Source organism: Nuphar pumila, chromosome 16 (genome assembly GCF_984573655.1).
Source record: "Nuphar pumila chromosome 16, dmNupPumi1.hap1.1, whole genome shotgun sequence".
NCBI classification, from domain to species: Eukaryota; Viridiplantae; Streptophyta; class Magnoliopsida; order Nymphaeales; family Nymphaeaceae; genus Nuphar; species Nuphar pumila.
Genome location: NC_143264.1, coordinates 81,764,978 through 81,778,118, shown reverse-complemented (window position 1 = coordinate 81,778,118; position 13,141 = coordinate 81,764,978). Strand labels below are relative to the sequence as shown.

Here is a 13,141-nt window from a genome sequence, read left to right as displayed (position 1 = left end):
GTATACATACTCTTCATAAAGAACAAAGTCTCATTAGCTTTGCAAAAATTGACAATATTAGCTCATACCTTGAGTTCTACATTGTTCATGAACCATGCAAGAATTTTTGCGTGATTACTCTCCCAATCTTTCACCTTTTTTTGATGTTTTTCAATGGCCCTGAGGCAAGCATCTCCCTCTAGGACTTTCTCTTGACCTCCTCCTATCTTTTTTAGCTTAAGTTGAGGTTCGAGAATAACACCCATCACATAACCCCAAAGCTTTTTTCCTTTGAGATTATTCTCCATCGCGGATGCTTACATCATGTAATTCTTACCATTGAGCTTGAAGGAGAGATCAATCTTGGATTCCATTGTTGCGGACAAGATATGAAAGGAGTGCAAAAGGAATGACTTTGTAACGACTTCAACAAGAACCGTATGGCTCATACCATGTAATAAAGTATGCAGAGATGTAACCCAATAATGCTTAATGCATTCACAATGTCCAATAATGAACAAGCACTAAGGCACAAGAGAGAGATAATAAAGAAGTCCACTATGAGTCAATACAAAAAGCCTTTAAAAGGCTTAAACAAAAAAATGTAAATGACTTTATTCAAAGAGAGCTCTACAAGCTTAAGAATACAAAGGGGAAAGCTCCTATTTATACACAATGAAAAAGGAGAAAAAGGGGAACCATTGGGGTCTCCCACATGGTGTTGTTGGGAGCCCCCAACGGTCATATTTATGACCGTTGGGGGTCCCAATGACTCTATGTGGGACCCCTAATGATAAAAAGAAAAGAAAAATAAAATAAAAATAAACTACCTATTAAAATAGTTGTTTTTAGAAACAATTATGTAAAATGACCAAAATACCCCTATCGGGTATATATATATTAACATCCTTGCCAATACGAACATGAAATTTTTTAGTAATCAATGTCATAGCAAAGAAACAAATTGGGAGAATCGTAAGGGTGGTTCTAGTATGTACTGCAATCCATCTGAAATAGGAGAATTGCCATTTCTTACAAGTTAAGAGAAGTTTGCTCAACAAAATTTATCAATACAATCTTATACAAGTCTGTTTCAACTCATCTGATTTTGGCATGAACTAGATCAGTTGAATTGGCACATGTATATGAAAATGGGTCTGTTTAGGCTAATTTCCTGAATAACTTGAAATGTGCACAACTGGCTGGTATTAGATGATTCATCAACCATTGTGTTTTTTATAAGTAGTTTTCTCTACATGGATCCTATGGTGAATCTTTGGGCCAGTCACCAGAAAAGTATTATGGGATTGTCATAACCATGAGTTTCCTCTTGTGAACCCTAATGTCCTATGATTCTTACAGAGTGTGTCTCCCCCTCAAGGTTGCCAAACTAGGAAGCGGAAGCGGGAAATGATACGGGAAGCGGAAGCGAGGCATTTTAAAATTTATACGAAGCGGGAAGCGAAGTTTCAATTTAAAAGCGAAATATAAATAAAAAATGAAGCAATATGGAATCAAACAAGAAACAAATAAAAACTAAAATAAAATTGGTCATTCTTATATTTCATGATTTTTCTGTAAAAGAGTTAAATTTTTGTTAAAATCTAACAATGATGGTTACCAATTTAGAGAAAGTACATGGAAAGTGAGTGAAAGCGTGAGAGAAAATACATGAAAAAGATGAAAAGAAACGTGAGAAAAGTATATACTATATAGTATGCATAGACCATGTGAATGAAAAGCATAGAAGAAGCGTGGAGGAATCGAGCTTCCCATGAAGTTTCGGAAGCGAGGAGTATCGCGCTTCCGAAGCGAGTTTCCGGGAAGCGAGTTTCCCACCTACCTAAGAAGCTTCCGGTAACTCTGGTATGTACTTCTACCATTTTCTTTCCTTTTTTTTTTATTTTGAGAGAAAGGCAATGAGTCATGTATTTTGGGTGATGTGGTATCCACCCAAAACGACAACCAAAAACGAGGGAAGGAAAAAACAACCAATACATCCAATGCAGGTTTACAGCCATAGAATAACTGCCCCTAAACTGGCAAGACCACCTTCCCCATCATGCGGACTTTAGCGAACCCTGATGTTGTCAATCCATGCTAAGTCCATCCCCAACCACTTTGATACAGCCCTTCCCCTAAGGTCCCATCGGATTTTTAACAAGATGGTCTCCTCACCGTTCTTGGTGGCCCTGAAAATTGTTAAAATATGATGTATATTTATATATATATCTATATATATATATATAGATTACGACACATACACATATATATAATATATATATGTCTATGTGTCTATCTACATATATAAATATATATATATTTATTTTGTTAAACCTGATAGGGGTATTTCTGTCATTTCACATGTACACGCATATCATTGATATGCTTTCTTTTCTTTCTTTCTTTTTCCTTTATTCTTTTTGTTTTTTTTGCTTTTCTTTTTCCATTTGAGAGGGGTCCACATAGAGTCGTTGGACCCCTCCAACGGTCATAAATATGACCGTTGGAGGGGCTCCAACGACTCTATGGGAGCCCCTCCTTGGGTCCCTTGCTGTGTATAAATAAGGGGCATGGCCCCATGTATTTCCCAAGCTTCTTGTGAAGCATTCAATGAAGTGATATATATTTTTTTATCTCTTTTTGTGCTTGACCACTTTTGTGGTTTATTTTGCCCTTTTGTGGCCTCTTGTGTATGTGTGTGCTTCCGTGCTTTCGCTTGGAGACTTCACCCTTTTCATTTGGCACTTTATTACATGGTATCAGAGCCTTGGTTAAGAAGGCTTCATCGGATCCTCCCTTGACAAGTAATACCTCTCCTCTCTCTTGTCTTATAAATTCTTTTTTCTATAAATGGCCAACAAAGATGCAAAAATCGATCTCTCATTCAAATTGGATGGGACCAATTACCGCATGTGGGCGGCCGCTATGGAGAATAATCTCAAAGGTAAAAAGCTTTGGGGTTATGTATGTGGAACCATTCCGGAACCACAATTGAAGTTAACTAAATTTGAAGGAGGTGAGGAAAAAGCTTTGAATGAAGAAGAAAAGGAAAAGGCTATTCTTGATTACTCTTCTAAAATGGAAGATTGGGAAAGTGAGCATGCTAAAATCTTAGCATGGTTCATGAACAATGTCGAATTGAAGATTTGTGCAAACCTTGCAAAATTCAAAAAGGCTAATGAAGCATGGTTTTTTATGAAAGGCATGTACACCCAAAGAGACCTTGCTAGGCATTTTTTTCTACAAGAAAAGGTAAGAGCTACCAAGCAAGGTGATATGAGCATTAAGGACTACTATAGTGCCCTATCCTCTTTATGGGATGAACTTGTCCTTCTCGAACCACAATGGGAAGGAAGTGCTATTGCCATGAGACAAGAGCAAATGGAAAAAGAGAGGTTCTTTCAATTTATTCATGGGCTTCGTCCCGAATTTGAACAACTTAGAGGATCTCTACTTCATAGGGCCTCTACTCCTCTAAGCGATATTTTGGCCGACTTATGTCAAGAAGAAACCCGTTTGGCCTTGAAAAGAGATGTTTATGAAGTGCATGTCGTGTCTAGACCCGACAACAATGTAAGATCATATAAACCACCACATTTTTGGAAGAATAATGGTGGTGGAGGAAGAAAAATCATTTGTCATAATTGTAATGAATCGGGCCATATTCGTCCCGATTGCCCTAGATTCAAAAAAAGGTGGCTTCCGTGGGGGAAACTCCTCCAATCATCAATGAAGATTCAAAGAAGGATGGTGACATAAAGGAGTCCATCGCTCATCTAACCGAAACTCTTCAACAATTTATAAAGATGAACGCCTCTACATCATCCTCTTCACCTTCCACTTCCGGTGCCGCCATCTCCTCTTTTCCAGGTATGACTTCTTGGATTCTTGATTCGGGTGCCTCTTTCCATATGACTCCAAATGCATCACTTTTATCAAAACCAAGTCTCAATAAATTTAAATCATATGTATCCACCGCCGATGGAACATCTTTAAATGTTGAAGGCATTGGAAACCTTGAGAAAACTCATGACCAAAAACAAAGAATTTTTTGTTCCCAAAATCCGAATTATTCCAAAACTTAATCTAAATCTTTTTTCCGTCTCTCAAATTACCGATTTTGAATGTAATGTCTCGTTTTCACCAACCCATTGCTATGTGCAGGATCTCCGGTCCGGGAAGCGGATTGGGCAAGGCCATAGAAGAGGGGACCTTTACTATATGGATTTTTTGTCTTTGCCATCCAAATCATTTTGTAATCATGTTTAATCCAAAGATATTGAGACTTGGCATAAGAGACTTGGACACCCTAGTATTTCCAAGCTATACCTCTTTCCGTTTATGGAAAAATTTTGTAACACAAATACATTTACATGCAATGATTGTATTCTTGAGAAAATTTCACTCTCTTCCATATTCTCATAGGAGTTTTGTGTCAAAAAGGCCCTTTGAACTTGTGCATTTCGATGTATGGGGACCAACACCTGTTATGTCCAAAGGAGGCTTCTAGCTATGTTTCTTTTATTGATGATTTTACTAGATACACATGGGTTTACATTATCAAGAATAAATCCGATGTTTCACTAATTTTAAAGAGTTTCACGCTCTTGTTCAAAATCAATTCCAACACAATATGGCCACTTTTAGATCCGACTCGGGAGGAGAGTACATGTCTAAAGATTTTCAAAATTATTTTAAAACAAATGAAATTTTGCACCAACGATCTTGTCCTAAAACTCCGCAACAAAATGGTCTTGCGGAAAGGAAGCATAGACATTTAATCGAAACCACAAGAACTCTTCTTGTGTCTAAAAATGTTCCTAAAAACTTTTGGGCCGAAGCTCTTCTTACCGCAACATATCTTGTAAATCGTATGCCCTCTTCCTCTTTAAAAAATGTTTCGCCCTTTGAAAAATTATTTAAAATTACTCCAGATTTTAATAGACTAAGAATCTTTGGATGTAAATGTTTTGTACTTAGTCAAGGACAAGATAAGTTGTCACCTAAAGCTATTGAATGTGTGTTCATTGGCTATGGTGAGAATAAAAAAGGCTATAGATGCTATGATATTCGAAACAATAAACTATATGTGTCGAGAAATGTAAACTTCATTGAAGAACAAAACGATTTCGATATCCACACATCCAAGGAAGACATCGATTATTCTTTTCTATTCGACTTAGCTCCTAGAATTGAGTCCCCTGAGGCAATTACTTGTGATACTAGTTGTGATGGAATTTTACATTATAATGATATACCACAACATGATAATACTTCCCAAAATGAAAACCTTAATGATATAAATGTATATACCCGGCGGATAGGAAATGAACATCAATCTGCTATTAACAGATACTCTCAAGACTTCTCGTTAGAAGAATCTATTTACAACAATCCACCTAGGAGATCGTCTCGTACTAGTAGGCCACCACAAAAATTTGTGTCTTATGAATCTTTTTCTCCGAATTATAGGGCCTGCCTCATGTTAATACATTCGTATCATGAGCCTACCTCATTTAAGGAAGCTAAAGATCACCCACATTGGATTGAAGCTATGAAAATCGAATTAGAGGCTCTTAACAAGGCCCAAACCTGGAGCATTATTCCTCAACCTTTAGGAAAAAAGGCAATTGGGTGTAGATGGGTATATAAAGTCAAAACCAAATGTGATGGGTCTCTTGAAAGATACAAAGCTCGCTTGGTTGCAAAAGGCTACGCCCAAGAATATGGGATTGATTATGAAGAAACCTTTGCTCCTGTAGCCAGAATGACTAGTGTACGAACCCTAATTGCTTTAGCATCCATCAAACAATGGCCGATATATCAACTTGATGTTAAAAATGCGTTCCTAAATGGAACTCTGTGTGAAGTTCTTATGGACCCTCCGCCGGGTCTTGAAATTGGGAAAGGCAATATTCTAAGATTAAACAAAACTCTTTATGGTTTAAAACAAGCACCAAAAACTTGGTATGATCTTTTTAGCAAAGTAGTTCTTGATAATGGTTTCTCCTCATGTTACACAGATACTGCTTTGTTTGTTAAATCTTCTAATGAATACATAACGATTTTGTTATTATATGTTGATGACATGATTATCACAGGTAATGATAAAAAAGGTATTGATCTTATTAAAAATATTCTTAAGAAAAATTTTGATATGTCTGATCTGGGTTTTCTAAGGTATTTCTTAGGAATTGAAGTCGCATACTCCCCCAAGGGGTATGTCCTATCTCAGATGAAGCTTGCCTCTGACATTATTGCTAGGTCTGGGCTGACAGATGACAAAAGGGTGGAGACTCCAGAAGTGATCAATGCCAAGATGAGAGCCAATGATGGCACTCCTTTAGCAGACCCCACGCCTTATCGTCAATTGATTGGATCTCTAACATATTTATCTATCACCAGGCCTGACATTTCACATGCAGTTCATAGTGCAAGCCAATTTCAGACTGCTCCTATCACTTCTCATATGACAGCAGTAATGAGGATTATCAGATACTTAAAAAATTCCATAACTAAGGGAGTATTCTTATCCTCTTCTTCACCTCTTACTTTACTTGCATATACTGACTCAGATTGGGGGGGTAACCCCGATGATCGTATTTCTACCAAAGGTTATTGCGTGTTTCTTGGTGAGTCGCTTATCTCCCGGAGGTGTAAGAAGCAACGTAAAGTTTCTCTCTCATCTACCGAAGCAGAATATCGTGCGATGACCACTACTACAACTGAGATTATATGGTTAAAAAGCTTACTTAAAGATATGGGTGTCTCATTCTCAACTCCTTCAAAGTTGTGTTGTGATAACAAGAACTCTATTTATATTGCTAGCAATCACACTTTTCATGAACGAACGAAGCATATTGAGATGGACTGTCATTATGTTCGAGATGAGTTCTTACGGGGCACCATTCAACTCCCATATGTTCCTACCGAATATCAGTTGGCGGACTTCTTCACCAAAGCTTTGCCTTCGCCTTGCTTCTACTTCCTTCTTAGCAAACTCTCGGTGATTTCACCGTGTGTTTGAGGGGGGGTGTTAAAATATGATGTATATTTATATATATATATATCTATATATATAGATTACGACACATACACATATATATAATATATATAGTGCAACTGGAGTGCTGTGCGATCGTAGAATGCCATTGCGGTTGAAGGGAAAGTTTTATAGGACGACTATTAGACCCGCTTTACTATATGGTACGGAATGTTGGGCTGCCAAGAGACATCATATTCAAAAAATGAGTGTAGCTGAGATGCGGATGCTTAGATGGATGTGCGGAAATACAATAAAAGATAAGATTCGGAACGAGGAGATACGTAAGAAGGTAGGTGTTGCACCCATTGAAAATAAGATGCGAGAGAATCGTTTACGGTGGTTTGGACATATTCAGCGAAGGCCTAATGATGCTCCAGTTAGAAGGTTGGAGAAATGGGAAAATATATTAGTTAAAAGAGGTCGGGGTAGGCCTAGGAAGACTTGGATGGAGATGATAGGAAAGGATATGAATGCTTTGAACCTCACCGAGGATATGGCATTGGATAGAAATGATTGGAGGAAAAGGATTCATGTGGAAGACCCAAAATGAATTTCTTTTTTGGTTCATATCGCTGACCCCAATTGTTTTGGGATGAAGGCATAGTTGTTGTTGTTGTTGTTGTCTATGTGTCTATCTACATATATAAATATATATATATTTATTTTATTAAACCCAATAGGGGTATTTCTGTCATTTCACCTGTACACGCATATCATTGATATGCTTTTTTTTCTTTCTTTCTTTTTCCCTTATTCTTTTTGTTTTTTTTGCTTTTCTTTTTCCATTTGAGAGGGGTCCACATAGAGTCGTTGGACCCCTCCAACGGTCATAAATATGACTGTTGGAGGGGCTCCAACGACTCTATGGGAGCCCCTCCTTGGGTCCCTTGCTGTGTATAAATAAGGGGCATGGCCCCATGTATTTCCCAAGCTTTTTGTGAAGCATTCAATGAAGTGATTTATATTTTTTTATCTCTTTTTGTGCTTGACCACTTTTGTGGTTTATTTTGCCCTTTTGTGGCCTCTTGTGTATGTGTGTGCTTCCGTGCTTTCGCTTGGAGACTTCGCCCTTTTCATTTGGCACTTCATTACAAAAATGCGGTTGTTTCTTTCCAGCCATAGGCTATGTAGTCAAAAGCACTAGGCGGTGCCTTGTCGGTAGACCCTAAAAAGATTAGTCGAGGACTAGTTGGTACCCCAATTAAAATATAAAAAAGTGTACATAATATACATAAAAACAGGTTTAATTCTTTTACTAATAAGATGTTTTCATTACACAAATACAAAATTTCACATGCTTTCACAAAATATATTAATATACATAACCAGAATATATATATATATTCAATTATTCATAACATATTCAGTATAATCAACAAAATATGCTTTCAGCCTTTCATAGAAGCACAATAACACATACATATATAAATAACATTTATACAACATAAACAAAGTAACACACACATATATAAAAAGCATAATCAATTAAAATTAACCTTGCATGCTTTCAATGTTTTACAGAAAAAATCCCAAAAGCAAAGTAACACACAAATATATATATATATATATATATATATATATATATATATATATATATATATATATATATATATATATATATATATATATATATATATATATATTAGCTAAGCATGTTTTCATCATTTCAAAGAACAAATCACACAAACACACACATATAATTATATATAAATAATATAATATATAACAATAATAAATAACTAAAATGCCCTCGTACCTAGGCGGGGGTAGCTTAGTTGCCGACTAGTCGCCTTAGTTGGTGCTTAATCGGTAAAATTGATGCTTTTTAATTTAAGGTGTTCACCTAGGAATTGCAAAGCCTAGGCGTTTTATTTACACCTAGACTGACTAGGCGGACTAGTCGATGCCTAGTCGGGGCTTTTGACTGCATAGGTCATAGGGCCCTCCAAGTTAAAAGTAGCCAGCAATGCCATATAAATTTCCATTTCTTCCCCCATGTGCTCAATGGTTTTGCGATGAGCAAGTCCCGTAGAGAGACAGAGTCCCCCAATCGAAGTTCATGTTGCCCCAAGCAAAAAACATCATTTTCCTCATGAAAGTGCACTCCCAAAACATGTGGAAAGCCAACTCTTGATGGTGGAGGCACAAACTGCATCTACTTGCCATCCGAAAACCATGTCTTGAGGAGAGAGTCCATTGGAAGTCTGTCCAGCAATATTAACCAGCCTAAACAAGATGCCCAAAGCGGGAGGCCCCTGTCCCACAGTGAGTGCTTAGGCAGCCATGACACAGAGGGGCTTCCAAGAGCCCTATAGGGGGAAGACGTCATGAACTCCCCATCGTTATTGAAGACCCAGCTCATGTAGTCCTCACCTTCTGATAATCAGATATTTGATAGCAATGACATCAGTCTCTCCCATTGGTGAAAAGCTTGCACCATAGGATCCCTTCTAAGCACTATATCCCAACCCATCTGACCTGATCCCATGTCCTAAACAGATTTGTACTAGCCTCTAGCAAGCTGGTACAAAACCGGGAACCTCTCCTTGAGATTTTGGCCCCCAACCAATGGTCCTGCCAGAACATTGTTTTCTGACCATTCTTAACATTTATCTTCAACCCTTGCAGAAAGAGATTGATCAACTTGATCCAACCCTTCCAAATGCCCAATACCCTCTTCCATTTACCATTATGGATACAATGTGATTTTGGTGCTGGTCCCTGATCAGACCTTTGAAGTTTCTGATCTTTGGTTAAAACTGGTCAGGCACAAACTTTAGTGTGGTTTTCTCAAGTTCCATTTAGCAGCATATACCATAATGAACTTCTACCATTTTCAGGCAAGCAAAGAAGACCAGGATGGATTACTTGGATTTGATTTACGCACTGATGGTCATGGACAGAGGTACTCGATCTGTTTTCACTTCAGAGCTTAACATGTCAGTTTCTTCATAACATTTTCTTCTAATCAGGCATTTACATTCCATCTGCAAGAATGATGGTGCAAAACAAAATGGTGCAGCATTTGTCCCGCCAAACCTGTCCTCCTACTCGTGTATTCACATGAATGGCAAAGAAGTTTTCCGTTTTGCTGTTCGTTGTGTTCCTGATGTGATCGAAGGTGCACTTCATGAAGCTGGCCTGTCAGCAGCTGACATTAACTGGTTATTGCTTCATCAGGTATTACATATCTACACAGAGTGTTGATTTCTGATATGTCAAATAAATGCAATCTGAATTCAATGGAATATGTAAACATGCAGGCAAACCAAAGGATAATTGATGCTGTAGCAACACGCCTGCAAATCCAGGCAGAAAGGGTTATATCAAATTTGGCCAACTATGGGAACACCAGTGCAGCTTCGATCCCTTTGGCCTTAGATGAAGCAATTCACAGTGGAAAGGTGCAGAAAGGTGATATCATTGCCACTGCAGGCTTTGGAGCTGGACTGACATGGGGCTCTGCAATTGTGAAGTGGGGCTGAGATCCTGAATAATATCAAATATGTGCATCAACAGAATGTGAAGGCACATTGAAAATATTTGTTAACCCTCTTGACTCTTGAGGCATTTGGGTTATTGTACTCTCTCTCTCTGTGTGTGTGTGTGTGTGTGTGTGTGTGTGTGTGTGTGTGTGTGTGTGTGTGTGTGTGTGTGTGCGTTGGCAGAAAATTCCTCACGTTTCTGAACATTGTATTCGTTTCATTAAATTTGAGCTCCTCATTAGGTTTATGCTCCTTGGCAATTGACTGCTCAAGTGCCCTAACATTGTTCTTTTTATCAAAGTTGATGAGTTTCTTAATGAAGTGCATGTTGTAGTCTCTTCTTCTATGGAGAAATGGTATCGTTTCAGGTATGGTTAGTTAAGGAATGCGGGTATTATTCGCTACTCATAATTTTATTCAAGCTGGAGACTACACACCCAAAGGTACTCGGTGCCCATCTTGACATGCCATCCTCTTCCTCATTACTTTGTGGTACCCCCAGCAGAACATCGGTGATGCCCAGGCCGCTCTACCCCACAGCACCCTTGGGCACACGTACGGAGAAGCTGTCATACTCTTCATCCGGCAAATGCCATATGAGTCGCTTGTTTGCAGACTGTTCTTCAAAGAAGACTGGAATGCAGTTGCCGATCATTATGTCGGAGGTGGTGGATCGCCTCATGGACGTCTCACCTGGAGGCTGAAGACAGAAGCTAGTGCGGAGCGTTGGCATCATTAAAGGATGTGATCGTGCTCACAGACACCACTGGAGCATTTGATAATGGTGCAGATTTGAGGCCTGACTTCGCACTTGGATTCTGGGGAGTTTGGTGCATTGGAATTCTAATGGTTTGCTTCGATTCTTTTATATAAATTTTGGTTTTGAGGGTATTGCAGAAGGCAGCTTCTGGCCAATCCACATCCAGGGAAGATCAGTATAGGTGCCTTGTCCATGCAACTCTGAGAACACCAATTGGACAGAGGGCCGGTAATGAGCCGAGCTTACAGTGTTCAAGCTTGGCTCATTTTTGTGGTGAGCCAAGCCGAGGTCAAGCTCAAAATGAGCCTGAGTTAAATGAGCCGAGTTCGAGCTGGCTTGTTTACATAAAATATGCGTTGTTTTAGAGCTGAAAGAAAAAAGATTGCAAAAAATGCATTGTTCAGAGCTAAAAGTAATTAGATTTTGCCACTAGACCTACTTTTTGCAATCCAAATAGTTCAATCATATGCTCTAGATATATCTAAAATATATTTTGTACTACTTAAAGAGTTCATCCATCCGAGTCTAGCCAAGCCGAGTACCTATTGTTCATGTCCAGCTCGCCAAGTCTATTTTACAAGTTTGAATGAGCTCTTTACGGGAGGCCGCCTTGTTTCCCAGCCCTAATTGGACAGACATTAGAAGTTAGAATATGGCAGTGTAAACCACTACTTGCTACATAAGCCAAGGGCGCTTTGAGGACTGAATAATCATCTTCAGAGCCCGTGTAGCTGGTTCTAGGATTTTGTACTCGCCTTCCGATTGTTAGAATCCTGGAACTCTAAAATTCTATCATCTCAAAATCTTGTTTGGTGTATATTTTGCTACACTTTTAGAGGCTTCACAAAATCCACTATTTGGTTTGTACATTATGAAAAAAATCGTCTGTTTTATTTATTAAAATATCAGCTCCTTCAACTAAGTTTCGGCGAATAATTAGCTCATTTATTGATCTAACATAGGTTTTCTCAGGCTCAGAACAAAATCAAAGTTATTCATTCAGATCTGATTAAGTCAATCCACATTGCGAGTATGCACTAAACCCCTTGTTTTTTTTTTGGAAATGGTGTAATAGTTTATAGGTTCAAACTTAATGCAATATCAAACAATTTCAACAACTAACCCATGCAATTGCTAACTGTGAAAGACATGTTCTGATGAGTGCCCACGAATGGCTCCGCTCATCTGGTACGGGTGATTTGTGATTGTCACCAAGCTGAAGGGACATGATGCGGTCGAAACCCATGGGTGCGCATCCCTTGCTGCAAGGCCAATGCTGGGTATTCTTCGGTGGGCAAAGGGGACCTTAGGTTATTATACTAATAAACTCGCGAGTAAGTAGGGTGGCTTTCCCCGAATATCCAGACAGGAAAAAAAAACGAACAAAAGAGTAAGAATAAGTTGGAGTCTATTGGACATAAGATCAATGACCAACATAGAGCAGAGAAAATACAAGAAAGTTCTAAAACCTATAAAGTTAATCACTGACATTAAATGCATGATAATCTCACTATCACATCAAATGCACTCGAAATTAAATAATAGTAGACAAAGATTTTTACAGAGACAGTAGAAGCTGATGCATATATATATATATATATATATATATATATATATATATATATATATATATATATATATATATATATATACAAGAAAATCATGGAACTGAAAAAAATTGCTGTAAATTTAGTTTCAAAATAATATGGAATGTTTGAAATTTCAAAATAATTAACCTAGCCCAGACCAAGCTTGTAAGCTAGAAAGCACTCCTTCCAAGTTCAATGTAGAGTGGGAACAAGTGGGGAGCACGAGATGCTCTGAGTCGTGCGCGTTCTACACTTGAGGGCAACCATATGAAAAAGGGTA

General features: G+C 38.2%; 1 protein-coding gene across 1 annotated transcript in view; it reads left to right on the top strand.

Moving 5' to 3' along the window:
- LOC149813833 (beta-ketoacyl-[acyl-carrier-protein] synthase III B, chloroplastic-like) overlaps positions 1-10,848 on the top strand; it is a 39,401-nt gene extending 28,553 nt beyond the window's left edge. Inside the window, exons 7-9 of the mRNA XM_089991310.1 lie at positions 9,868-9,932; positions 10,000-10,207; positions 10,291-10,848. Coding sequence (XP_089847436.1) covers positions 9,868-9,932; positions 10,000-10,207; positions 10,291-10,512 — 495 coding nt within the window. The 3' untranslated portion in view covers positions 10,513-10,848. The remainder of the gene's footprint in view (positions 1-9,867; positions 9,933-9,999; positions 10,208-10,290) is intronic.
- Positions 10,849-13,141: the final 2,293 nt, after the last annotated feature.